This window comes from Diplodia seriata (assembly GCF_021436955.1).
Source record: "Diplodia seriata strain FDS-637 chromosome Unknown scaffold_7, whole genome shotgun sequence".
Classification (NCBI taxonomy): Eukaryota; Fungi; Ascomycota; class Dothideomycetes; order Botryosphaeriales; family Botryosphaeriaceae; genus Diplodia; species Diplodia seriata.
Window position 1 is genome coordinate 793,026 of NW_027117314.1, and position 26,477 is coordinate 819,502.

At 60.8% G+C, this 26,477-nt stretch overlaps 10 protein-coding genes across 10 annotated transcripts; 7 read left to right on the forward strand and 3 right to left on the reverse strand.

Annotated features, from left to right (window-relative positions):
- Positions 1-20: 20 nt before the first annotated feature.
- Positions 21-902, forward strand: SLS55_007008 (uncharacterized protein; the record flags this gene model as incomplete). Its single annotated transcript, XM_066778434.1, has 1 exon — positions 21-902. One exon carries the CDS (start codon positions 21-23, stop codon positions 900-902), a length of 882 nt encoding a protein of 293 aa, XP_066630871.1.
- Positions 903-2,762: 1,860 nt separating this feature from the next.
- SLS55_007009 (uncharacterized protein) lies at positions 2,763-3,524 on the forward strand (the record flags this gene model as incomplete). Its single annotated transcript, XM_066778435.1, has 3 exons — positions 2,763-2,866; positions 2,924-2,984; positions 3,033-3,524. 3 exons carry the CDS (start codon positions 2,763-2,765, stop codon positions 3,522-3,524), a joined length of 657 nt encoding a protein of 218 aa, XP_066630872.1.
- Positions 3,525-4,090: 566 nt separating this feature from the next.
- On the forward strand, positions 4,091-8,682 carry KRE5 (killer toxin resistant protein; the record flags this gene model as incomplete). Its single annotated transcript, XM_066778436.1, has 3 exons — positions 4,091-4,245; positions 4,296-5,481; positions 5,533-8,682. 3 exons carry the CDS (start codon positions 4,091-4,093, stop codon positions 8,680-8,682), a joined length of 4,491 nt encoding a protein of 1,496 aa, XP_066630873.1.
- A 923-nt stretch (positions 8,683-9,605) lies between these two features.
- SLS55_007011 (uncharacterized protein) lies at positions 9,606-11,194 on the reverse strand (the record flags this gene model as incomplete). Its single annotated transcript, XM_066778437.1, has 2 exons — positions 9,606-11,005; positions 11,062-11,194. 2 exons carry the CDS (start codon positions 11,192-11,194, stop codon positions 9,606-9,608), a joined length of 1,533 nt encoding a protein of 510 aa, XP_066630874.1.
- Positions 11,195-11,895: 701 nt separating this feature from the next.
- On the forward strand, positions 11,896-12,537 carry SLS55_007012 (uncharacterized protein; the record flags this gene model as incomplete). The annotated part of the gene is made up of 1 exon (XM_066778438.1): positions 11,896-12,537. One exon carries the CDS (start codon positions 11,896-11,898, stop codon positions 12,535-12,537), a length of 642 nt encoding a protein of 213 aa, XP_066630875.1.
- A 56-nt stretch (positions 12,538-12,593) lies between these two features.
- Positions 12,594-13,697, forward strand: SLS55_007013 (uncharacterized protein; the record flags this gene model as incomplete). Its single annotated transcript, XM_066778439.1, has 1 exon — positions 12,594-13,697. One exon carries the CDS (start codon positions 12,594-12,596, stop codon positions 13,695-13,697), a length of 1,104 nt encoding a protein of 367 aa, XP_066630876.1.
- Positions 13,698-14,219: 522 nt separating this feature from the next.
- BFR1_2 (multicopy suppressor of BFA (Brefeldin A)) lies at positions 14,220-15,874 on the reverse strand (the record flags this gene model as incomplete). Its single annotated transcript, XM_066778440.1, has 3 exons — positions 14,220-14,450; positions 14,509-15,657; positions 15,743-15,874. The coding sequence occupies 3 exons, from the start codon at positions 15,872-15,874 to the stop codon at positions 14,220-14,222; spliced, it is 1,512 nt and encodes a 503-aa protein (XP_066630877.1).
- A 2,408-nt stretch (positions 15,875-18,282) lies between these two features.
- On the forward strand, positions 18,283-19,076 carry SLS55_007015 (uncharacterized protein; the record flags this gene model as incomplete). The annotated part of the gene is made up of 2 exons (XM_066778441.1): positions 18,283-18,557; positions 18,608-19,076. The coding sequence occupies 2 exons, from the start codon at positions 18,283-18,285 to the stop codon at positions 19,074-19,076; spliced, it is 744 nt and encodes a 247-aa protein (XP_066630878.1).
- Positions 19,077-19,592: 516 nt separating this feature from the next.
- Positions 19,593-21,829, forward strand: MAD1 (coiled-coil domain-containing protein mad1; the record flags this gene model as incomplete). Its single annotated transcript, XM_066778442.1, has 3 exons — positions 19,593-19,710; positions 19,766-19,917; positions 19,970-21,829. 3 exons carry the CDS (start codon positions 19,593-19,595, stop codon positions 21,827-21,829), a joined length of 2,130 nt encoding a protein of 709 aa, XP_066630879.1.
- Positions 21,830-23,860: 2,031 nt separating this feature from the next.
- Positions 23,861-26,399, reverse strand: SLS55_007017 (uncharacterized protein; the record flags this gene model as incomplete). The annotated part of the gene is made up of 3 exons (XM_066778443.1): positions 23,861-25,378; positions 25,423-26,192; positions 26,255-26,399. The coding sequence occupies 3 exons, from the start codon at positions 26,397-26,399 to the stop codon at positions 23,861-23,863; spliced, it is 2,433 nt and encodes an 810-aa protein (XP_066630880.1).
- Between the last annotated feature and the right edge of the window lie 78 nt (positions 26,400-26,477).

A 26,477-nucleotide genomic window follows, 5' to 3' on the forward strand; every position in this document is an offset into this window, starting at 1 on the left:
CGGCCCATTGCCAACCATCAATGGCATCCGACTCATCCGAAGCCCCCATGCACTACCTCGTCACCGGCGCCGCACGCGGCATCGGCCGCGGCCTGGCCCGCAGCCTCCTCTCGAAAGGGCACCGCGTCTTCCTCGTCGACTCCAACAAGCCCGAGCTCGAAAACACATTGTCCCTCGCCTCATCCTGGGCCAAGCCCTCCTCCTCCTCATCCTCTTCCTCTCCAGCCTTCAAGGGCCGAGTCGTCGACCTAGCTGACCGCGCGCAGCTCAAATCGGCCGTCGCCGAAGCCTCGACCTTCTTCGACGACCGGCTGGACGTGCTGGTCAACAACGCCTTCGCGACGCCGCACACGTGGAGCGGGGGCCGGCGCATGGACGACGCGGACGACGCCGTCGAGCGCGAGTGGGACGTCAAGCTGGCCGTGGGGCTGACGGCGCCGTTCCTGCTGGCCCGGCTGTGCGTGCCGATGCTGGCGGCGAAGACGGGCGAACCTGGACGACAAGGCCGGCCGGCCGGCGGCTCCATCGTCAACGTCGCGTCCACGCGCGCGCACCAGGCCGAGCCCAACCACGAGGCGTACAGCGCGGCGAAGGCGGGCCTGCTCGGCCTGACGCGGAGCATGGCCGTGTCGCTGGGCGAGGCGCACGGCATCCGCGTCAACGCCGTCACGCCCGGCTGGATCGATGTCGATGACGAGAACGCGGCGGCGGACGCGAAGGGCGCGGCGTGGGGCGAGGCCCTGGGCGAGGCGGACCATGCGTGGCATCCCGCCGGCCGCGTCGGACGAGTCGACGACATTGCGCGCGCGGTGGTGTTTTTGGCCGAAAGCGGGTTCGTCACGGGAGAGGAGATTGTGGTGGATGGAGGCGTGACGAAGAAGATGGTGTACCCGGAGGAGTAAAGAGACTGCCTGCGCTGAAAACGTGGAGGAGGACTTCACGGCGGAGTCGAAGCAGTAGATATAGCGATGGTGCCATTAGTACTCCCAGATGGGCATTCAAAGAGCATTTGCGGGCGTGCAGCAGGTGCATTGAGTGGAATCACTTTCATCCTCAGTAACACTTCGACCGCAAGCCGCTAAGTCACGATGTGTAGATTTGTGCCACTATAGCATCCTGTCTTCCTATCAGCGGAGACTGCGCAATCGCCGAGTGCTCCATCTAGATTCGACACAAGGTCTTTTCGACTACCCGCCGCTAAACATGACCCCATTGTGACCGAACAAGTCGGTATCCCGGTGCTTTGTGGCATTTCGCGCTGCCAACGGAGACTGGGAAGTCGGGTTCGATGGCTTGAAGGCAGAGGCGTAGTGTAAAGGATCGGAGACTGAAGCGTCTAGGAGGACACGGATGACGTTCAGGGCTGGTGGAGCGAGAGGTGCGGCCGAGAGGGGGACTTGCAACGGATTGCCTAGACACTCCTCCCGTGAACCATGGAGTGTACCATGCGGAATGACGCTGCCTTGACTGCGCGCGCTCGATGGGATGTGGCTCGAAGACAGGTCAGTCAACTGGTACTTAGTCTGAGAGGTGTCGCCCTGCATGGACGCTGGGTGTGGAGGTCAGTTGCGCGGCTTTGCGCTGCCTTGCGCTGCCTTGCCGTCATCAGTGCACCCGGAGCCGCTTTATACCTGGTGGCGATCTTTTCTCTGTGCCCGAAGCTGTTGCACGCGCATCCGGTCTAAACACAAGAGCTGCGCGTCGCAACCTTTGGCCCTCTCAACGCGACGACGTCGGTGGTCCAGAATCGCTTCGGTGAAAGACGGTCTGGCACTTGCCCACCGGTGTCGGGCGGCGCTCAACAACGGCAGACTTGGCACACGCGCATCCTTACGAGGCGATCCTGGGCCCAGGAGACGTTCGTCTCATCCCGCCCGCGTGGAGCCACGCGGCCAGGCTGGATGAGGACGGCGGGAACGGCGGGAGTGGACGCGCGCTCAGGTGGTCGCTCACCGTGGCTTGCGGGCGTCGCTCATCGCGCAAGGATGCGAAAAGAGGAGCCAACTCGGCTTGCCGACGACTCAGTGCGCGGTGGGCCAGCCGGCTTCGTTTCACGCTTTGCGACGGGGCGAGGTTCAGGCGCAGTGCGAGCGGCGGAAAACACCACGGCAAGTCACAACACTTCAACGTCGCAGCGCAGCGAGAGCCCAAGGCAGGCGGCAGAGATCTCTTCCTCGAAGCCCCAGTCAAGCTGAAGCGATCAACGAAAAGAATGAGCGAAGAAGGTCGCGTCAGCCCCAGGCAGTGCAATAGAGGCGACACCGTGACCGGTGACATGAGCGGAGCCCAGCGGCCACCAGCCGGTCTCCAAAAACTAGTTTAATCAAGAAAATGCCCCCGTAGGGGCGTTTTAGAGATTAAACTAAAAAGAACAGCTACTTCACTTGATCTGAGCCAAAAGGCAAAGAGAGCTGAAGAAGAAAAGAGGAGTTGGGGGTCGAGGAGTGCGAGGGTTTATATGGGGCACCCTCTGGGGACCCGGGGCGTCCGTCAGTTGACCCGGCTCGCTTGCTGGCCTGGCAACGCATGCGGGTGGGCGATCAGTGGGGCGCGGGGGCACGGGCTGCGCCGGAAGGGGAAGGGCCAGCGGGTGGTGGTTGCCGTTTGGGGTCCCGCTTCGAGGGCGCCGCGGGAGAAGGCCATGGAATCCACCCGGCCACCAACCTGCAGCGGTGATCTCTTTCGGCTCATCTTCTGCGTTTTCTGCATCTTCGGAAACTCAACTTCACGCACCCTCACTCCGACTTACCATCAGCGCAACCATGTCGGGAACTGGAAGCAAGATCGTGCTGCAAGACGACACCGAGCATATACATGACATGGTGTGTCGCTGCCGGTGGTGCCTTAATGCGACCTTCCTGTCAAGGTAAGGCAGCGCCAGTGCATGATGAACATTTTAGGGGCAGGTGCTAAGCGCGAGCAGGCTCGTGTCGACGGACGAGCTCACCGACTTCACCATCGTGTGCGGCGGGCACGAGCGCAAGGTAAGCACGGGTAGCAGATAAAAGCTGAGGCGAATGACACAGCGGTAGGTGCACCGGCTTATCCTCAGCGCGGCATCGACCTACTTCGCGTACCTGTTCCGGGTGCAGGGCGTGCGCGAGACGATATTGGGGCGCATCGAGTTCCCCGAGACGGACCCCGAGCTCGTGTTCGCCATGGTGGACTGGATGTATTACGGCAAGATCGAGGTGTCGGCGTACGGCGGCGTGGGCGGCTATAGCGAGCTGCTGCTGGAATGCGTATACATGTACGCCATGGGCGAGCAATACGGCGTGCTGGGGCTGCCCGAGAGCGCGGCCTATGCCGTGGGCGCCATCCTGCACCACCAGCGGTACTACCTACTGGAGCAAGTGGACGACATTGTCGAGATGGTCGACCTGGTCAACGCGACGACCATGCCAAATTCGCCACTGCGTTGGCAGGTCTGGGACAGCCTCCTCGACAATGGGTACGTCAAAGACATCGGGAGGTATGCTCTCAAGGTTCTCCTCGATGTTGGCCCCGGTCATGTAGATAGCTAGGTTGCTTCAAGGTGCACCACGACATCCACGGTAATGATAGAAGAACCGCATCTGCCTTCTAATAAAAATTCTCTCACCGGGTGGGTAGTTGAATACAAAATCCGGACGTAAATATACGGTTTGAATGCACATATTTACGTCGGGATCTTGGATTCAACTGCCTACACCAACTTGATAATGCAGTGTTTGTGCAGGGTAAAGGCGGGCGTGCAAGTTCCTTGTCACCCGCCGTGCATTCGCGGTTAGGATGGGAAGTCATGGAGACGGGCAGCTGTGGGGAGATAGCTAGGACTTAGGCTGCTTGGCGGGCCGTGCGGCAGCTCATCATGACAGCTATCAACACTCGCTGGTGTTTCAGCCGCGCGCAATCGACTCTTTTCTGGAAGACGCAGAGTGCGCAGGCCCGCCGTGCCTCCTGATCGCCCGACACCTAGCCATTGCCTCTTCGCCGCGACATGCAACCGCCCGCCGCAGCCAGCCCGAGTCTCTAGTGCCGCCCCGAAAGCTGTCCTCTGCACCCCACGTCCTCTCCTCCACACCACGACGCCGCCGCTTCCCACGCCACCATGAGGGTTCGTCATTGGCTGCCGCGCAGCCAGGCGGCCCTGTTCTTCGCCGCCCTCGCCCCGCCGAGTGCCAGCGCCAGCCAGAGCCACAGCCCGCCCATCAACGTGGCTCTCAAGGCTCGCTTCAATTCTCCGCCGTACCTCGTCGAGCTGCTGTACGCCTGCCATTGGTGCCTCTCGTGCCCCGCATGCTAACCCGAGCTAGGGAGACGGCCGCCTTCGAGAACGCCACGGCCTACTTCCCGCTGCTCGACCGCATCGCCGACGGCTACTTCGACGCCAAGCCCTCGGAACAGGCCCAGTACGACGCCTTCCTGCAGCTGCTCCAGGACGATGGCCACATTACCGACCCCGACGCCCTCTCCTCGTTCCAGTTCGCCCTCTCCATCCACACCGCCGCCCCGCGCATCGAGGCCCACTACCAGTTCTACAACACCTCGGTCGAGCCCTCGCTGGTCCCCGACCAGCCCGACGACTGCGAATCATGGGTCCTGCTCAATGGGAAGCAGTACTGCTCGCCCGACATGGACAAGGAGCACGGCGACGTCAAGAACCCTAGGGTCAAGGACCTGCCCTTCGACCGCCCCATGCGCCAGGAGTACCGCTCTGTCCCCTCGGTCCTGTACGCCGACATCACCTCTCCCAGCTTCCGCAACTTCCACAAGACCATCATCAAGACGGCCCGCGCCGGCGAGACCTCGTACACTCTGCGCCACAAGCCCCCCAAGAATACCCGCCACGACCCGCAAGACGTCCATGGCTACGGCGTCGAGCTTGCCCTCAAGAGGACCGACTACATCGTCATTGACGACCGCCAGGCCGAGGATGATGCCAAGGCACCCGCCGCAGACGCCGCCCAGGCTGTCTTGCAGGACGAGGAGGTCGCAGACTTGAAGCCGCTCTCCGAGTCGGACCTCAAAGGCCTGGGCCTCAAGGCTGGAAGCTTCGTCATGGGCTCCGAGGACCCGCTGGATACTCTGCTTAAGCTCTTGCAAGACTTCCCCAAGCACTCTTCTGCCATTGCCGCCCATGACGTTTCCAAGGACTTCTTGAAGGAGCATAAGGCCAACAGAGAGGCTGTTCTGCCGCCGGGCTACAACATCCTTTGGATCAACGGCGTGCAGGTCATGCCTCGTGACGTGGATGCTTTCGCCCTGCTCGAGCACTTGCGCCGCGAGAGGCAGATTGTCAACAGCGTGCGCAAGCTTGGCTTTACCCCGCCCGAGGCCATCAATGTCCTTGCCAACAACAACATTGCGAAGGCAAAGGACAACGATGAGCCGCAGCGCTACGACTGGAGGGACTCGACAGAGGGTGGCAACGTCATTGTGTTCCTCAACAACCTTGAGAAGGACAAGCGCTATGCGGAATGGCCCGAGAGCCTTCGTGCGGTAAGTCACCAACTGTCAAATCCCTCTGTAAGCACGCTGACCTTTTCCTAGCTCCTCCAGCCCTCTTACCCGGGCACCCTGCCTAGCGTCAAGAGAGACATCCAGAACGTAGTCATTCCGGTCGACCTCACTAACGCCCTTGACGCTACCCTGCTCGTCGAAACACTGCAGAGCATGGTCAAGCGCAAGCTGGCCGTTCGCTGGGGCATTGTTCCGTCCACGAAGAATGTCAGGGCGGAGCGACAGGCTCACGTCATCTACTATCTTCTCGAGTACCATGGTCTAAGTGCGGTCATGCAGTACCTTGAACAGTCGCTTAAGCTGAAGGAAATCTTCGAGCCTTCCAAAACTGCCTTTGGGACCGTGACTGCCGACGCAAAGATCCGCGGCAATCGGGTTGCCAAGAGCTTCGACCAGCTTTTCGAGGAGCCGAGCGTCGTTCAGCGCGTGGAAGCAGCTTCGACTTGGCTGACAAGAATGGCTGCCGACGGCAACTCTCCTCCTTTCTTTGTGAACGGCGTTGCGCTCCGTCGCAACGACGAGTGGCTCTCGAGCATGAGCATGCGGGTCTCTCGGGATCTCAACACCATACAAAAGGCCGTGTTTGAGAACGAGCTCGACGAGGATGCCGACGACTGGCTTCCTGGCGTCTTCCTGGCCAACGCCCTTGTGAGGCGCAACCCCATGATTGTTCCTGAAGATGAGAAGGACGTCAAGCACGTGGACATGGCTCAGGCATATGCCGACTACGGCCACCTCATCGAGCGCTTGCCGACATTCAAGCCCGCCGAAGACTCGGAGTGGTTCCAGTGGGCGCAACTCATCGTTCTCGGCGACTTCGACTCCAACGCGGGCGCGAATCTGCTCGCAGACGCCTACCAATTTGCTGCAGAGCACGGCGATCTCGAGACGGCTTTTGTCCACACGGGCGATGTGGACCGGCACTCACGGCTGTCCTATCTGCTTTGGAAGAACAAAGGCCAGAGCTTTGTGGATGACCTCCCCGAAGACTTCGTGCCAAGCTCCCGGGAGCTCAAGGAGTGTGGAGAGTACTGGGAATCCATGAAGCCGCTCATGCGCATCTTCGACGGCGATTCTGGACGCGAATCGCTAGTCCTTAACGGCCGAACTGTCGGCCTCATCCGCAAGCGCAGGCCTTTTACTGTCGACGACCTGGAAAACCTCCTGACTTACGAGAGACAGAAGCGCATTGAGCCGGCGAACAAGGCCATCATGGACCTGGGCCTTGAGGACAAGATCAAATCACCCGGTGCATCTGCCCAGTTCACATCCTTGGTGGCACTCTCGACCGTGTCAAACGTCCCGGAGGGCATCTTTGACACTCCTCCTACCACACGTCGCGACGTGTTCAAGTTCTGGAACGAAACCCACACGTGCATCAAGACGGGCGAGCTGGAGACGTCTCCGATCCAGATTGTCGCCTCTGTTGACCCCTCTTCGGAGACTGCTCAGAGATGGCTTCCCATCCTCAAGGTCCTCTCGGAGCTGAGCGGCGTGCACATGCGACTGTTCCTCAACCCCAAGGAGAGGCTGAGTGAGCTGCCAGTGAAGCGCTTCTACCGCTATGTGCTGGCCTCCAAGCCCTCCTTCGACGAGAATGGCTCCACCGAGGCACTGCAGGCCAGGTTCGATGGTATTCCCTCTGAAGCCCTCCTGAACCTCGGACTGGACGTGCCGCCTCAATGGGTTGTCGCGGCCAAGGAGTCGGTGCACGACCTGGATAACATCAAGTTGAGTCAGCTCAAGGGACAATCGTCCATCGACGCCGTCTACGAGCTCGAGTACATCCTGATCGAAGGCCACTCCCGCGACCTCACCAACGGCATGTACCCTCGCGGCGCCCAGCTCGACCTGCGCACGACGTCGAACCCTCGCTATGCCGACACGATCATCATGGCCAACCTCGGCTACTTCCAGTTCAAGGCCAACCCGGGTTTCTTCGACATTGAGCTGCAGCCCGGCCGCAGCCAGGAGATCTTCACCATCGACAGCGCGGGCACGCTCGGGTGGGAGCCGCGGCCGGGCGACCGCACCAAGGAAATCGCCCTCATGGACTTCAAGGGCGTGACGCTGTACCCGCGCCTGTCGCGTCGGTCCGGCAAGGAAGACGAGGACGTGCTCGAGGCGCCGACGACCATGGTCGAGGACCTAGCCGCCAAGGGAGCCGCCTTTGCCGACGGCATCCTCTCCAAGGTCGGCATCAACGTCAAGACTGGCGGGTCCTCGCGCCACGCAGACATCAACATCTTCTCCGTCGCCAGCGGGCACCTGTACGAGCGCATGCTCAACATCATGATGGTGTCGGTGATGAAGCACACCAAGCACACGGTCAAGTTCTGGTTCATCGAGCAGTTCCTGTCGCCATCGTTCAAGTCGTTCCTGCCGACGCTCGCCGCGGCGTACGGGTTCGAGTATGAGATGGTGACTTACAAATGGCCGCACTGGCTGCGCGGGCAGAAGGAAAAGCAGCGCGAGATCTGGGGCTACAAGATCCTGTTCCTCGACGTGCTCTTCCCGCTCGACCTCGACAAGGTCATCTTCGTCGACGCCGACCAGATCGTGCGCGCCGACATGCACGAGCTCGTCACGCACGACCTCGAGGGCGCTCCCTACGGCTTCACGCCCATGTGCGACTCGCGCACCGAGATGGAGGGCTTCCGGTTCTGGAAGCAGGGCTACTGGAAGAACTTCCTCAAGGGCCGCCCCTACCACATCTCGGCCCTCTACGTCGTCGACCTCAACCGCTTCCGCCGGCTGGCCGCGGGCGACCGCCTGCGCCAGCAGTACCAGCAGCTCTCGGCCGACCCCAACTCGCTGAGCAACCTCGACCAGGACCTGCCCAACAACATGCAGGTCGGGCTGCCCATCCACAGCCTGCCGCAGGACTGGCTGTGGTGCGAGACGTGGTGCAGCGACGACGCCCTGCGGAGCGCAAAGACCATCGACCTCTGCAACAACCCGCAGACCAAGGAGCCCAAGCTGGATCGCGCGCGCAGGCAGGTGCCCGAGTGGACCGTGTACGACGAGGAGATTGCGGCCCTGGCCCGCAAGGCCGACGCCGCCGCGGGCATCGTCGCGGAGAACAACGGTGCCGAGCAGGACGAGAGGTTGTTGGAGAAGGTCGCGGAGCAGGCCGAGGAGGTCGAGAAGGAGAAGGCGAAAAAGCACGACGAGTTGTAGCGTGGCGAGATAGACATGGAGGGAGTGTGCGAGATTTCCGTTTTCTTGAACAGCGCATTGTGTTGTTTTTGTACAGGCTTGGAAGAAGATGGAGAAGAAGAAGAAGGAACGTGTGGATATGGGAAGCAGAGAAAAGTGTTAGTAGATCAAAATCAGATTCCGTTCATTCAGATCAGCACATGGCTCCCTCCGCTGCTTGGCCTCTACTCCTCCTCTCCTCAGCAACGATCACCGACAGAGCGAGAGCTGTTATTACCAGCGATTCGAATGATAAAAGTTCCATTTTCATGTCATCCTAACAAATGTGGAGGTTTCGTAACCGTAATGACTATGAAGCTAGCAAGAAAGACCAAACCGACAACCGTGTGTGATATCCTAAAATGACGCCCTGCAATCAATGCCCCAGCCGGCTATCCCAATGCTCGCTGAAACAAAGAAAAAAATTGGCCCCCCGCTGAGAATGCATTTTTCTCCCAGGAAAAAAAAAAGAGAATTAGTAGCAGTGACCGAATGACCAACGCCAAGCCATGTTCCACCCCCCTTGGGTGTGTTGATAACAGAATTCCGACGGAATCGGTGAGCCCCACGACTGATGTGGTGGTGGTGCATTGAAGCGCTGAAAAGTGGAGACGAAAGACATCGGGATGGGTGAAGACAGAGCAGGAGACGGAACGAAGTGTGCGAGGTGGGAGAAACTGTACTCATCATCAGACCATCCCGCCTTGGGTGACGCTCAAGCCCCACGTCTCCAATCGCGACCCCCCTGAGTGGGGCGAGATCAAAGAGACGCGAGGCGGACATCTAACCCGTCGCGGACGGCTGAGTGAGAACAATACCCGAAACCGACCATGCGCCATACCGATCCGCTTCCGCTCCTGGAAGGTCCAAGGAGGATCCCCGTCTCTTCACCATCGAAGGGTTCTTTACCTCCTGTTCCGACCCCAGCCACGCCCGCCCGCCTTTGAGTTCTTGTTCTTGATCTTCAGCTTCTTGAAGTTTGCGTGCGCCTGGGCGCTGATCTTGCGCGTCGCCTTCTTCACAACGTTCTCCTTCTTCTCGTCCGTGCCTGGCGGCTTTGCGGCTGCCGCCCTCGTCGGCTGCTTCTTGCTGCTGCTGCTTCCAACCTTGCGCTTCTTGGGCGTGTGCTCCGACTCGTACGCGTCATCCTCTACGGCCGTGGAGTCGCTGTCGTTGAAGTCCTCGTTGGCAGGCTGGGCAGGTTGGGTCTCGGCAACGGTAGCATCGCTCTCGTCTCCGGAGTCGGCGGCGGTGGGTTGCGGCTGCTGAGGCTGAGGCCTGGTCTTGACAGGGCGCATGTTGACCCTGCGGGTCTGCCTCTTCGCTCCCTTCTTCTTCCACGCCTTGCGCGGTGGGCCGGTCTCGGCCTCGCTGGGCTCGGAGTCCGAGGGGTTTTCGCCGTCTGCGCCGAGCTTCATGTCGAACTGGCTGTCTTTGACGAGTACGGTTGAGGGCGCCTTCGGAGGTACGGGTGCGCGCGTATAACCGCCCTCCATCTCACGCATCGCCTCCTCCTCATCGTCATCGGGATCGTTCGCAGCCAGCTCGGCCTCGGCTTCCAGCTCGGCCCGCCTCTTGGCCTCGGCCTCTTGCCTCGCGTCGTCCTCCTTCTCCTTCCTACGCTCCTGCAGAATGGTGCTCAAGGTCCGGGTGAACGACCTAGGCTTCCTCAGCATCCTTGGGCTCGTCGGGTTCTCGGCCAGGCAAGGCATTGGGCGGAAGTTGCGGCGAAGGAAGACGGGAGTGGTGGCCTGGCCGCGCGACGACGGAGTGCCCTCGTCGTGCTCGCGCTTGGGTTTCTGGGGGGTGGCGAACTGGTCCAAGAAATGGCGTTTGCCCTCGGACACGGGGGTGCGGCCCATGCGCGCCATCTTGCCGCTCCACACCAGGTCGTTCTCCTCGTCCTCGTCGAAGTCGTGCTTGCGCTTCTTCTGCGGGGTCTGAAGCTGGGCATTGGCAGTGGTGATGTCGCCGAGCACGGTGCGCTGCTGCTTGGCGGGCGATTCGGTGGGCAGGAGGTCGAACAGGCCCAGGACGATGCCGTCCTTTTGCGGCGTGGGGCCGAGCTCGTGGGCGGCGGGGCTGAAGAGCTTGGTAGGCGAGAGGTGCAGCATGTCGTCGCGCGGCTGGCGGAGTTCGGAGTCGTCGGTGACGGCCATGTGCTTCACTTTCTTGGTGGGAGTCTGGTAGATGGCGAAAGCGGCAGGGTCTGGCTTGCGTTTGGGCGAAGCGGGCGGCGGGGGTTGCGGCTTGGACTTGCCATCGAGAATGTCGCGCAATTTGTGGTATTCCTTGTACTTGGCAGCTGCAGAGACGGAGGTTAGCTCGCGGGCGGATGTAGGTGGAGAGGGGTCGGCGCACCGATATGGGGGGTGGCCTTGATGTCGGCGCGTCCAGCTTTGCGGCCGGCATTGGCGGCCTGGAACGACTTCTCCCAAGCCTTGAGCTCGACGCGGATGGCGGTGCACTGCTGGGCGTATTCCGGATTCGACATGGTCGGTGTAATAATGGGGTGGGGGGAGAATGGCGGACGCGGTAGGGGAGAGGTCGAGGTGGAGGTCAAGGTGCAGGGTGTTGGTGCATGAAAACGCGACGCGACACGACGCGTCGGGAACCGCGACGCTAGGACCACGCCACAATCCAGACTTAACACCCGCATCACCGTTCCCGCTGCGCATCTGGACTAGCTGCAGTGCACAGTGTCTGCAATTGGCTCATTGAATGATCCTTCGAGATTCCTAATGCGAGCAGCGTCTGGCTGGCCAGAAAATACTCGTCACGGCGGGCGATCCACAAAGTCGTTGCCGCCTCACCACTCTGCCATCCGCCTGCACTCTGATGCTTGCCATCTTCCTAGTAAAGCCTGAGTCCATCACTCGCTCCACGCACTTTGCTAGGGATCACCGTCTCGCTTGTCCATGCAGCAACCCATTCCTACTCGGCTGTTTCCTATGGAACGTAGTCTGCCTTCACTCGCAAAGCGGGGCCGAAATGCAGCGTCATCCCGGCTGCCCCTTCGGCTGAGGCTGACCCGCTCTCCGCCCTGCCTTTACTAGACCTCATACTAAAGGAGGGGCAGCCACTCGCTTTTCTTCACCTCCCTTCTCGCTGTTAATTCATTGTAGCTTTCGTTGCGTTCAGAGCCTTTGTTCTATTGTTTTGCCTTTGTCTCAGGAAGCCTTGAAGAACTGCAACATGACATCGGCGCTGAAGACATCCGCTCTCAACACTATCTTTGGGGAACATGTCAATGGCACCAAGCCCCAGCATGGAGTCGAAGCTCCGGCCTGGCACGGGCTTGCCGCAAAGAAGCGGGCCACGAACTTGGCCAAGATCCCGCAAGAATGGCATCTCCCGAGAGACTTACTGAAGGACATTCACGACGAGTCCAAAATCAGCGTCCTCGACGTCCCTAGGTCCTGCGGCCTGCTCACCGCTGATGAGCTGAGCATCACCGAGGATTTCGACGCCACTGGCCTCGCAGAGCAGCTATCAACAGGCGCGCTGAAGGCCTGCGACGTAGCAAAAGCATTCTGCAAGCGCGCTGCCATTGCCCACCAGCTGACAAACTGCCTGACCGAGATCTTCTTCGACCAGGCCTTGGAGCGAGCCAAGGAGCTCGACGAGTATTATGCTCGCGAGAAGAAGCCGCTGGGCCCTCTTCACGGCATCCCCATCAGCCTCAAGGACTCGTATGTGGTAAAAGGTGTCCATCACACCCTGGGATACATCTCCTTCTTGGACAGGCCGCCAGCCGAGAACAACTCGCCAATCGTACAGATTCTCCTGGACCTGGGCGCCGTGTTATACGTCAAGACCAACGTCCCCCAGACGTGAGAGCCCCTTCACCTCCCTTTTCTTCGGCGTTGCTTACCGACCCGCTCCGCAGCTTCATGACCGCCGACTCGGAGAACAACGTCTTCGGCCGCACGCTCAACCCGCGCCGGCTGACGCTGACGGCGGGCGGCAGCTCGGGCGGCGAGGGCGCGCTGATCGCCATGCGCGGCTCGCTGCTGGGCGTGGCGACAGACGTGGCCGGCTCCATCCGCATCCCGGCGCTGTGCAACGGCGTGTACGGCTTCAAGCCGACGGCCAACAGGCTGCCATTTGGCGGCAACGCCGCGCCGGGGCGCCTGGGCTCGCCCTCACCCATCGTACCGCTGGCGGGGCCGTTGGCGACCTCGCTACGCGACTGCGAGCTGTTGGTGCGCAGTGTCGTGGGTGCGGAGCCGTGGCTGGTGGACGATGGCGCGTTGAATGTGCCGTGGCGGCAAACACAACCATCGTCCGCCTCCTCCACCAACGGCAATACGACCGCCTCAAGGCCCCTCCGCTTCGGCCTCATCACCGAAGACCCCACCCGTCCCCTACACCCGCCCGTCCTACGCGCCCTCCGCACCGCTGCCGCCAAGCTCTCCGCCGCGGGCCACACCATCGTGCCGCTCGACACCTCGCCCTCGCTGCCGCCGCTCGTCGCCGTGGCCGCGCTCGCGTGGAAGTTCTTCGCGCTCGACCCGGCCAAGACGGCGCTGCAGATCGTGCGCGCCGGCGACGAGCCCGTCATCAGGAGCCTCTCGACGGTGCGCGTGCCGCAGAACGACGGCTGGACGCCCGGCCTGGACGCGCTGTGGGAGCTGACGCTCGAGCGCAAGCGCCTGACCAAGGCCTTCCACGACGTCGCCGTCGCCGACCGCCTCGACGGCGTCCTCACCGCGCCGCACTGCGCCACCGCCGTGCCCCACGACACGTACGGCATCCCCGCCCACACCGTGCTGGCGAACCTGCTCGACTGGCCGGCCGCCGTGGTGCCGTTTGGCGTGGCCGAGAGGGCGAGGGACGCCGAGTTTGTAAGGGAGGGCGTCGAGTACGTGCCGGACTACGCGCCCGACGAGGTCGAGGGCATCCCGTGCGCGATCCAGGTGCTAGGGAGGCCGTTGAGGGACGAGGAGTTGTTGAGGGATTTGGAGGTCGTGGAGAGGATTCTGCGGGCGCCCTAGTGGCAGTCAGCCGGACAGGTGGGAGAGCGGTTGGATAAGGCCTTGATTACGAAATAGTATAGAGGCTGGAATACCTAATCAAATGTGAAAGCGGGTAGTGGAAGCAAAACCACCGCTGCCAGGAGTCCTAGTGACGCACTTCCGAAGGAAATTGCAACGTGAAATGGAAATGCCGGAGCCGCTTTCGTTCGTTCGTTCGTTCATCAAGGAGAAAAAAATGTTACAAGTATTGAAGAAGGTCCCCCGTTTCCCGTTTAAGCCCCCTTCGCCGAGGAGTGGGCCGGAAGCCATCGCTACTCGAGCTTATGCAAGTAAGAACCTTCCATCGACCCCCGAGCTAGAAACTTCAAAAGAGCTTTTTGTAGTGAAAAATAGACACCCCACCAGAATCCTTTTCGAGAGCAACACGCCCCAAGGAGAAACAGTGATCTACAGAGAACAACTGGTGCAGACCAAAGTAATCTCACCCATCGCCCGCCCCCCATCCCTTGCTCAAGCAGAGCGCATGCTTGTCGAAGTCGTTTACGCAGTGGCAGTCTGATCCTTGTCCTCGATGCTGGCCTTCTCGAGGTCCTTGGCGGCATCGGTGACGGCATCCTTCTCCTGCGTGAGTTCCGCGCCAGCATCGGCAGAGCCGTTGACCTGCTGGTTCTTGGCCGCCGGCTTCTTAGCCGTGTCCTTGGCCCCGGCATCGGCACCGTCGGACTCGGCAGCGTCGAGCTTCTCAATCTCTTTCTTGGCCTTATCGATGTTCTGCACGGCTTGGTTAGCAGGCGGGCAGCATAGAGGACGTTAGCGTCGCGGAACTTACTTCCTGAGTCTTGCGGCTCTGGTCCTTCTTCCACGTCTCCAGCTTCTCCTTGAGCTTCTCGACAACGCCGGGGATGTCGGCTTGGCTAGCGGGAGCCTCGACGTTGATCTGGGCAAGTTGCTCGATGACACCAATCGACAAGTTGAAGCCCGAGGAAGCGGCAGCACTCTCCTTATTCTTCTTGTTCTTCTTGCCCTTCTTGCCGCTGCCGCTTCCAGCGAAGTAATCCTCCTCCTCCTTCTTCACCACCTTCATTCCTTTGAAGGCCGAGTCGTCAGTGGATCTGCCGGCCTGGGCAGCGAACTTAGACGTCCCGTTCGTCTCCTTAGCGGGCAGGGCAGAAGGGTCGAAGTAACGAATAAGACCCTCGGCGGTGACGATCTCTTCGGTGTACGCAGGAGCGCTGGCCTCCTCGAGCTTCGCATCGGCAATCTCGCGGCGCTTCTTGGCCTCGTAGGCCTTGCGCTCGGCGTCCTGCCTCTCCCGTCTCACCTTGTACGCCTCTTGCTCGTAGTTGCGGAACGCACGCTTCTGCTCGAAGTACTTGTCCTTGAACTCTTTCAGCTCAGTCCACTTTGCTTGCTGCTCGTTCCGGAGCTTGGTGCGCTCATCGCGGAGCGAGTTGAGGCTCTTGTAGGCCTCGTCTTGCTCGCCTTTGATGGCGTCGAGCTCGGATTGAATGGTCGAGTAACGGTCGCTCATGGCCTTGGCCTCGGGGTCGTCGAGGGACTTGCGCAGCTCGGCGATCTTCGCCTTCAGGTCGGCGATGCCCTTCTCGGCCTGATCAAAACCGGCGAAGTTCTTCTTCTGCTTATTAAGGCTGGAGATGTCGGCAAGGGCCTTCTTCTCCTCCACGATCTTCATCGAGCCCGAGTCGACCTGGCTCTGGAGGCGAGCGATCTCGCGGTCGACCTCGTCGGCATTCTTGAAGTTGACGCGGCTGCGAGCCGTCTTGTTCTCCTGGATCCGGGACTTCAGCTGCTCATCGAGCTTCCTAATCTGCTCAAAGACAGTATTGCGCGAGCCCTTGTTGGCCTGCTGCTTCTTCCGGATCTCAGCTAGCTCGGCGCGGAGCTCCTGCTGTTTCTTGGCGGTGGGAGAGTCCTTGTTGTTGGGCGTGGCGAGATCAATCTTTGCGTTCAGGGCTTTCTGGATCGCGGGCGTGGTCAGCAATGCTCAAGACTCGGACTCGGCCTCGGCCTCGGCGTGCCGGGTTCAATTCACGGTTACATACGAGCTTATCCTGGGCGGCGGCGTGTTGCTTCTCTTTCTCAGCCAGGCCCGTCTTGTAGGCATCCTCGCTGGGCTTTTCAGGCTTGACGAACTGCTGCTTCTTGGCAGCAGCGGGAGCAGCGGTGTCGGCCATTGCGACTGGGTGATGTTGCCGGGGAGTGAGTCGATGGGGTGGGTGCAGCTGGGCGCGACCGGGGGTGGAGGGAACGAGGGTCGAGGGTCCTCGGCGAGGTGTCTGGGGGAGCGAGGAAAAGGGTGGAGTGGGATAGTGAAGTAGCGCAGTCTGGCCAGAAGTCAAGTCACGGCAACTTTTCGCCTGTGGCTCAACGAACCCCGGCACGCCAGGGTCCGCTTGGGGGGCGCAGAGCACCAGCTGATCCCGGCGCTCTGCCTTGACCGTGAACGCGCTCGCGTGCACGCGCTCCTAACTTTCACCGTGCCATTCTCGAGCTGCGCCCGTCTCGGTGTCCCGGTGTTAGTGAGCAAGAACCCATCGCAGGTGTCAACGCTGTAGGACGCGTCGCGCAGTCGCGCCTAGGAGTCCACAGAAGGCGAGCAGAGTCGGACGTTAGCGCGCCCCCAGGGCCTCGGAACCACTGTTTCCATGTGCTAAATCATGTCGCGAGAGTACATGCTGGCTTGGACTCGGTATCCGCGCCAATGGACCCCTCGTGATGTGCGGCCGGCGGGCACTGTCACCGTTCGGCAGCTTGGGACACCAACACCAGTACAGAACCCGCCCGCCGGCACCATGGCCACCTTCTGCGGCTCCCTCGCCTCGTCCCGTCCGTTCAGGAGCTTCTGACTTCGTTCTAGATGACGCCAGTCTGCTCCGAGCGCCCCTCCACAGCCCACAGCCCCCATTCCCCCCGGTAACCGCCGTCACCCACTGCCAGCGGCGCTCGAGTACGTACCCGCCATGGCCACGCAACTCATCTCTCATAGCTCCAGACGCCCATTGAGCATCGCACAGTACCAATGCAGTCGTGAAGCCACCATTCATCAGGACCCCCAAGCAGGTCGCACCGCCGCTGTTGGACAAGACAATGTGTCCGCTGGAGTGAGAAGCGCAATTCGAAGGAACGGCCCGCTCGAAACGAAGCCATCCTCGCTCTACACTGAGGACCTTTGCTGCGAAGACAATGGCCGCCGGCGCTCCACAGTGGCCATGGAGTCCTCCCTCGGGAGAGATGGTCCCAAGTGAGCCTGGAAACGGGCAGGAAGCCAACACTGCCTGGTCGCTACCATTGAATGCCAGCATCCAGGCGAGTACAAAGAGATCATCGTGCGCCTCTTTGCGAGCAAGCACCTCATTGGCAACTAGCCATTGCCTGTCTGTGCCTGCAGCAGCTCAAACATGATTCATGCGTGCATAAATGCCATCTTCACTGACTTGAGCCAAGTGAGCTTCGGAGCGGTCCCCCAAGAAGCTTGAGTGAGGCTCTTTGCGGCACATTGATGTGTGCGATCGTAGAGCTGGTGACTCTTGGAAAGAGTGCCCCGTCCACAACGTCACCTCAGTTACTCTAGCCAGGCCATGCCGTAGGGAGTGCGAGGGTTGCTATCCCTTCATCTTTGCGGCCAGCTGTGAGAGCACAATGGAACTTAAGCCCAGCCTGGAGTACTGAGTAGACGGATGTACCCAGCTCTTTCCAAAGCCGTAACTACTGCTTCCAGGCAGCCGCAGCGGCCATACCTCGCCAGGACCACCCGAAGAGGGCTCGGTGTACCATGGCAATGTGTCCAATGGCCGCCAGCGCCTGCCAATGGAGCGCAGTGAGGTAGGTGCTCCTGCCAGGAGTGGCGCCGCGTGTGCGGGCGCAGCTGCCAAACCTGTAGCATCCGCTCAAGCCAGCGTGGGCTTCTGACCGCGAGCTCAGACAGCGGAGGAAGCAGCTGCCAGTGTCCCTTCCCCACGGGCACTTCCCACTGGGGTTGTTAAAAACCTTGTCCACCTCGCCCACTCCTTCTCTTCCTCTTCACCACCGCCAACCTCTCAGTCTCAGTCTCAGCAAGGCGTGCCTCGGCACACTTGCATTGAGCACTCATCTTCTCTTCCTCATCCCGCTTCTGTCTTATGACGTCCAGCTCACGCCCGGTGTAATCTTCTCATTTACCACCTCACACCCGCTCACCGATCGGCACACTTCCTGGATCGATTACATCGTCAGCTCACTCACAAGCGTGTCTTGACTCGTCCAAGTCACGGTATCGTCGTTGAGCATCATAGGCCCAAGGTGAGTCTGCTCTAACCCGCTTACTATGGCCTTTCCGGTCTCCTCGGTCCCTGTCTGCGCACGAAGTAATCGTCTACTGACCTCACTCCGCAGGTCCTGTTGTACACCAGCTGCAACAACTACCATCATGTCTACAGGCTCACAGGCGCGTTCCGCCGTCTCGTTTTCCGATTCGGCTGCCATGAGTCGCCCTGGAGACTCTCCCCACACCATCACGACGCCCGGTATGTAAGCTTCAAGTGCTGAACCGTACTGATGACTGACACTCGAAGCAGAAAGCGAGCGAATGAGTGCTGTGCAGGCCATGCCATCAGCAGCTCTAGCTCATGGTGGACTGCCTATGTCAGCCCGTTCCCACAGCAGCAATAGGTTCGGCCTTCGTCCGCCGCCACCCAGTCAGAACGGACACCAGAGATTCCTGCCACTGCTGGACCTGCCGGCGGTCAATGTCCGCCTGACGGACTCACCGACAACAGCGCCGGAAAACACCCCCACGGCATCAGACCGGGCCATATCCCAGCAACGCCTGCCGTCTATCGCAGAGGTTCTGCAACGCCTCCCAGAACTGTCGAACGATGTGTATGTTCACTCGGAGCTTTTATGTCTGTTCAGTCACTGATGCATTGCAGGAGTTCGGCTGCTACTACGTTGGCTGAGCCCGGCATGGCCGACGAAGAAGTTCTGTTGCATTCTAGCCCACTTGCCCCATCCAGCCCAACGTTTAACGGAAGATCGTCGACTCCGCTGTCGCAGCACGGCGTGAGGGAACATACTGACTGGCAAGAGGATGTCGAGGCGGATCTGGACCGGGCCCTGGCCCGTCTGTCGAATCTTGCCCAGGACGATCATGAGCAAGACCGAGCGATGAGCGCCGAGCAGCACTACACGCACCGCCTAGACGCTGCCATCGAGCGTCAACGGACGCGATACACTTACCTCCAGGAGGCGAAATCGACGGTCACCACGCTCCTGCTGCACCGGGCCAAGCTCCGGTCATTGCTCGAAGCCATCATCACCGAGGTGATCGCGGACAAGAAGGAGGTGGTTGACATGGTTGCAGGCGTCCTGGCAGAGATGGACGTTGAAGACGGCCAGTAGGCTACAGAGAGTGGTGTTGTTTGAGGGTTGACAATTACTGGGATGATGTTGAGGACGACATGGACAGAGTTGCCGACACTTGCTGATACTTGCTGATTAATACGAAAGGACATGTGGATTTTACAGGCATTTACATAGCTGCAAACAGAACAAGCGAAGATTGCTCACACCAGTTGCTCCATTTGTTTCTTGTGATGTGACCAGGGTTGTGGACGAAAAAACAATGACGTTGTTCGTTGGCTGGAATGGAGTGGAGGTGGACGGGCACGTGAAGGCGCGTGAAGCTCGGGCCAGGGTGGAGCAGTGACCGGCGTGCATTGTCCTTCACCTTTCACGCTGCCTCGCCGACCATTCCGTCGCATTGTTTGCGACACCGACCCGCACCAGCGGGCAAACCCTCGCACCTCCCTCGACCCTCCGCCGCCATCGTTGCATGTCACCTTCGCGCAATCCAACCGCCCCCACACCCGCCCCGACGAGAGCTTCGCGCCCGACGACTTGTTTACACCCGTCGCCATGGCTCGCAACACCAACCAACCCACCTTTAATTTCTTCACCGGCGAGACTGGCGATTCGGAGCCTGCGCCTACACAATCGTTCCGCCAGACGCTGCGCCAATCCGCCGTCAAACCAGGTGAGGCGCCACTTTGCGACGCAAACGCCGACGCCGAAGCTGATGCTAGTGGCAGACATTGGCAACGAAGACCTGCGCGCCCAGATCAACACCTTACAGTATGAGCTGGAATCGCTCAAGCAGGAGCGGGAGATGAACACGCTCAGCCACCAGGCAGACCTGCGCGATGCACAGAACAAGGCAGAGGCCGAGTACCAGCGCGCACAGGTTCGACGCTCCGCCACGCAATGCGACGCCAATCGCTGACGGGACCTTGCAGGCAGCCGAATCCGCGAGCAAGGCCGCCGCGAGGAAGTACGACGCCCTGCAGCGCGAGACGGCCGAGGCCCAGTCGCGGCTCACCAACGAGAAGCTGGAGCTGGAACGCAAGGTGCGGACGCTGCAGGAGCGGGGCGCCTCGCTGCAGGAGGACGCCGACGAGGCCCAGAACGAGCTGGCGTCGCTGGAGCGCCAGAGCCAGCACCGCTACAACGAGCTGGACACGCGCTACGGCGCCCTGCAGCAGTCGTTCGACGAGCTGCGCGTCGAGCTGGACGCCCAGGTCGCCGCTCTGTCGCACGCCCAGCAGAAGCTGGCCAGGCGCGAGGCCGAGGCCGGCGAGATGGAGAGCGACATCATCCGCCTCAAGGCCCAGTCGGGCGACCAGGACACGCTGGCCATCATCAAGCGCGAACTCTCCGAGCAGATCACGCATATCCGGAAGCTCGAGGCCGTCAACAGAGACCAGGCCGCCGAGCTGAAGCACTTCCGCAAGGTGCAGAAGAGCGTCGAGGTCGTCGACGAGGAGAAGCGCGCCCTCGAGAACAAGCTCCGCATCATGGAAGACCTCCGTCGCGAGCTGAGCGAGGAGCAGCTCAAGAGACAGTTGCTGGAAGACGAGAAGAGCGCATGGACAAACTACCTCGAGGGCCAGGCACAGGCCGAGGGCGAGCTGCAGTTCGGAACCCCCGAAGACCTGGCCAAGGCATTCGTCAGGGAGAGCCTGGAAACCGCGACCATGGTCGACCGCCTCGGCTCTGTGCAGGCAGAACTCACGGCGAGAGACGAGACGATCAAGGCATTGGAGGATGAGAAAGCCAAGGTTCGCGAGGAGCTGGAGAAGCTGAAGAACGCGGGCGGCGCATCAGACAGCAAGTTGCGCATGAGGCTCGAACGCCAACGGACGCTGGCGGTGAAGGAGGTGGAATACCTTCGCGCACAGCTCAAAGCCTTCGACTCCGAGGAGAGCGAGTTTCAACCCGAGACGTTCGACGCACAGAAATCCCAACGCATCCAGGAGCTGGAGGAAATGGTCGACAGCTACCGCAACGAGATGCAGTCCCTCCACACCGAGATGTCGGCGCTCGAGGAGGCCAACACCAAGCAGATCACCATCGTCGGCAGCAAGCGGCCGCGCGACGAAGACGACGACGAGCGCATGGGCGAGCTCCGCCGCAAAAACCGCCAGCTGCAGGACGACATGGGCAAGCTGCAGACGGAGAAGAAAATGCTGGAGTCGGAGCGGCGCGCGCAGGAGAAGCAGCTCAAGGCGCTCAAGGAGAGCGCGCGCACCCGCGTCCTCGAGCTGCGCTCCAACCCCACGGCCGACGCCGAGGCCCTGAAGCTCAGCACCGTGCGCACGCTGCGCGAGGAGAACAAGGCGCTGCTCGCACAGCTCGAGGGCTCCTCCGCCGACAGCCACGACCACGCCGTCGTGCCGCACGCCAGCCTCGAGGCGGCGCGCACCGAGATCGGCGAGCTCAACCGCGCCATCGCCGACCGCGACAAGAAGACGATGCGGCTGAAGCAGCTGTGGTCGGCCAAGGCGCTCGAGTTCCGCGAGGCCGTGGCCAGCCTGCTGGGCTGGAAGCTGGACATCATGCCCAACGGCCGCGTCAAGGTGACGTCGCTGTTCTACCCCGGCAGCGACGACGACGGCGGCGAGAACAGCATCGTCTTCGACGGCGAGCGCGGCACCATGAAGGTCAGCGGCGGCGAGAAGAGCGTGTTCGCGTCGGAGATCAAGGGCCAGATCGAGTTCTGGGTCGAGCAGCGCAAGGAGATTCCGTGCTTCTTGGCGCAGCTGACGCTGGATTTCTGGGAGAGCACGACGAGGGCTGTGGGCGGCGGTGGTGCTTGAGAGGCGAGAGCACACGGTTTGCATGTTGCTTGGGCATGGCATGGCATAGCAATGGAGTTGAATCGGCGTTTCGATGGTGGGTCACAAATGGTAATTGTTGCATCAGGGAGTCCATCTATCTCGGGGCGTGGGAAAATGGGAGAGCGATATCCAGAGCATGTAGCACTTCGCCAAGGCGTAGCTGCGATGTGAGCAGAACTGTAATACTACATTAAACAATCACAAGCCGATGATGGTTTTTCGCGTGCCTCGGTGATGGATTGTTAATCGATGAATAGAAACGTCTTTCACTAACATACATACATACGTGCATACATACATGCAACCAATAAAATAAACACTCCAGTTATACTCGTGACATCGTTTAAGCGTCAGCCCTAGCACCGCCGCCTCCCCATCCTCCTGCCTCCCCCCATCATCATCGGCGGTCCTCCCCTCCCGTACCCCATCCCTCCACCACCGCTGAAACCACCCCGCGGCCCGCATCTCCCTCCCCCTCCGTAAGACATGGGCGGCGGTCCGCACGGCCTAGACATATGGACTACACGGACTGGTTGATGGTGATGGCCGTACCTGCGATGGCGAGACGGTCCGCAGCCCATTGTTGCGTTGTGTTTGTTTGAAGAGACTTGTGGTGTTGGTTGACTGATGTGTGTGGTATTCTTCCACTGTTGAGGTCTGATGTGCCGACTTGAGGGTTGCGGTTCGGAGAGTAGAGTGATTGGTTTCTGGCACGGACTGAACGGCTTCCACTTTCGCAGCGTATTCCGTCTGGCAGAGCGAGCGATGCCGGTGGCGATGATTGTAGTGAAGTGATGGATGTCCAAATAAGCTTACTGCCCCCCCGTCTTATATACCCCATATCACGCAGGCCAGCCAGCCAGCTCCCATCCGACCAGCCAACTCTTTCCTGTCCCCTTCGCGCCTTGGCCTCGCTCAGCCCAGCCCCCACGAACCAAACTTCCAAAAGCCGCCGCCTCTTCCATCAGCCCATCGGCCCCGTACCGCCTCGAGGCCAAAATGCAACCGCCCGCGCGCTACTTCGGCTATCGGAACCGTTAGAGGGGCTGTAGTGTCGCCTCGGCGCTGCACGTGGGTGACGTACGTACGCCCGCCCCCCCTCAGCCGCAACCAAAACCAACCAACCAACCAACCACACGTAGTACAATACGTACGCACCAGCGGCTGTAACGGTCGTCCGTCCAATGACGCCGGGCACGCCTGTGATTGGCGCGCGGTTTCAACACCGGATCCCTGCTTCGCGAAAGGGCTGGACCCCTGGGATCTGCGCGCTTGCTCGCAGCAGCAGCCGTTGTCCTCTTGGCCCTAGTCTTGACCGTTGCGCCTATGACGTCATTGGTGCCGGAGGCCGTTTGGAGGCTTGTGTGCAGGCTGATTGGTGGAGGTGGCCGACGGACCGCTTCCGGAGATGGCGTTGAAAGGGACGTTAGCACGGATGCAGAGTGCCGGAGGTAGTGCAACGGGTGAGCCAGGTGCGTGGCGGCAGGACGAGCTCCTCAAAAGTGGTCGGAACATTGCGGGAATGGGAATTCACATGTAAGACACGCATCTTACTTCTCGATTAAGGCAAAGGCTACTCCTTTCGTCTCTGCAACGCAAAGAATGATAACAAAAATGAACACGGGGATTTCGAGGAGTAACGACCGCGGGAAAGATAGCATGCAGAAGACCAGTTGCTCGGAACCGAAGAATGAGGTTTCCTGAGACTCGTGAAACGGAATAATCCCAGCAAGAAACAAAGTCTCCTCTTCCTGCGAGCAAACCAACGCAAGCAAATCCCATGGTGACAGTCATCTGAACTCCGTTTCCCGATGCAAGCAGTAGAATGAGTTAATTCGTCTAGTCCTTCCTTTAACATTGATCCTTCCGTTCATTCGTACAGCATCCTACTCGCACACATCCACGCTAGCCATGAGTCGTCTTGGAGAGAAAGAAAAGGGAATTCGGTGTGTCGGGAATGAAAACTGAGTCTTAGACAGGGGAGGGCATTTCTTTCGTCATCTACCGCCTTCAGGCACTTTCTCCGTCGTCGCTCCATCTGGCGTCCGCATAGAGATCCTTCTTGTTGCTGCTGAACTCGAGCTTCTCCAGGAACTCGGGCGGCACCGTGGGCAGGTACTTGCGCTCGCGCTCCTTGTCGGTGCCTCCGAAACCAGCCCCGTACGTCACCAGCATGTCGGTCGAGGTGGGCAGCGAGAACGGCAGCATCAGAGCCGGGTCCATCAGCAGGTTCTCGGGCGCGTCTTCCTCCTCGTCTTGTGCCATGTACGCAACCGTGGCCAGCGATGGCGCCAGCGACGGCGACGGCGACGTGGGTCGCTCGATGGTGGGCGACGTGGGGGTGCCGTCCGATGACGGGATCTGCGCAGGCATGGACTTCCGGCTCTGCTTTGACAAGCGTCGCTCGGCAACCTCCTTCTGCAGGTTGAACAGAAACTTGAGCGCGGGCTTCGGCAGCGTCTTCTCGCCGACCTCGGTCCTGTAGTACCTCACCGAGTGGTTGATCTGCTGCGGGGTGAGGCGCGGAAGCTGCTCGAGCGTAGCCTTTAGCGAGTCCAGATCCTCGCCCAGCGACGAGAAGCACTGCAGCCACTGTAGCAGCTGGATGACTGGGTCCAGATGCCTCCGGGCAGCATCCATCGTGTTCTCGCCAGTGGCAGTGAGAGCGCCGCTTTCATAGTGCTCGGGCTGGCGGTTGTTCTGGCGGGCCCAGTCCTCGATGGTCGAGACATTCATCCGAATCTGCATTGCCTTGGTACGTGCGAGGTACTTCCGGTTGGACATGATGCGGTTGAAGAGCTCGGCGCCGAGCCAGTAAAGCAGCTGCGACAGAACCTGGGCGGTGATGACCGAGTGGATGTCGTAGAGGTCCAGCACAAACAGCGTCGAGGAGAGCAGCGAGGTGATGTTGCGGGGGGACACCTGGGCCCTGCGCTTCGGCGAAGGCGGGCGGAAGCGCTTCTCGAACGGCTCCGGCGGTTTCGGCTTCGATTTAGTCTTGAAGATCCTCCACTCTCCGGTGAAGCTGACGTCCTCAAAGCCGGGGATGGTCTCGTGGTCCAGCATGGCGGTGTCGAGGACCTTGTCCATGCGGCGCTCTGCATCGCGAATAATCAAAACAAAGATTTCGTTGATGAGCTCGGAAATCTGACACTGGAACTCGACCGAGGCTTCGACGAGGCCGGCATCCTTCTTCAGGTAGTACAGCAGCAGACTCAAGTTGGAGACCCAGAAGGCGAGCATGGTCATGTCCCATTGGTGCTTCTCGACGGCGTCGTTGATCTTGTCCATGGACGTGACCAGCAGCTTCTCCAGCAGGTCCTCGCTGGAGTGGTAGTGGGCGTAGCGCGCGCCGAGGAAGATGATGTTGGCGGGGACGGGCTTCTGCGATGGCGAGCGGGTGGGCGTCATGTTGGTGATGACAATGTCCAGGATACGGTCCAGCTCGTTCTCCTGGAAGACGAACATCTGGTCGTGCAGGCACCGGTCCCACACGAACTCCTGGGCCTCGTCGAACTCGTCGGGCTCCTAGCCGGGTCAGCACTCGCACTCAGGCGTCGAGGAGCACAAACCTCAGGTTGCTCGTCAATGCCCAGGTTTCCCAGATCGACCTCCAGATTGATAGCACTCTCCATCATCATGCGCCGGCGCAATTCGTTCTCGGCCATTTCCTCCTCGAAGCGGTCCTGGTCGAAGCCGGCCGTGTAGAAGTCATCGCCGCCGCTGGCGACGCCGATGTTGCCGATGGTGTAGCCGCTCTCGTGCAGGTAGTCCTGGAGCTCGCTGCCGGGGGTCACGAAGTCGAAGGCGGTGCGGCCCGAGGACGAGGCGGTCTCGGGCTTCGCGCCCTTGTCGAGCAGCAGCTTCGCGATTGCCTTGTGGCGGTTGGTGATGGCCCACATCAGCGGGGTCCAGCGGTTGCGGTCCTGCAGGTCGACATCGGCGCCAGCGTCCAGCAGCGCGGCGACGACTTCATCGTGGCCGAAGCAGGCGGCGTAGATCAGCGGCGGGGTGCCGTCGGAGTCGGGGGCGTTGATGTCGACGAAGGGCTTGGCGTTGCCGTGGACAAAGCGTTCGACGGTGAGGGTGTCGCCGTTGGAGGCAGCGAGGTTGAGCGAGTTCTGCAGCAGCTCCCGCTTCTCGGCATCGGACAGCTTGTCGTCCTTCACGATGGCATCCTCCTGGCCCTCGTTCATGCTGTCGTGCTTGAGGCGGGATTGTTGCTCGAGCATCTCGTTGAGGCGGGAGTCGCTGTCGTCGGGGGCCGGGGGCGGGCCGTCGAGAGCCAGGTCGAAGTTGAGGGGCTTTGCAGGGAGCGGTGTCGATATGAATTGGGACTGGCCTGCACAGGTCAGCACGAGCACGCACGCAGCAGGCAGGCACGGCGGGCGAAACGCAACGCACCCTGCCAAGCGTCGTATATCTCCGTCTCGCTGGCAGCGCGGGGGGCAGGACGGCGGTCGTCGAGCGAGCGCGGCAGGTCGGCGGGCAGCTGCAGCGGGCGGGGGGCGGGGGCATCGTGGCCGCCGGTCTCATCGGGCGACGCCATGGTGGTGTTGCATGGGCGAGGGAAGCCAGTGTGGCCCCGGGCGATCGCAGCGCATGCGCGTGGGCCTGAGTAATGCGG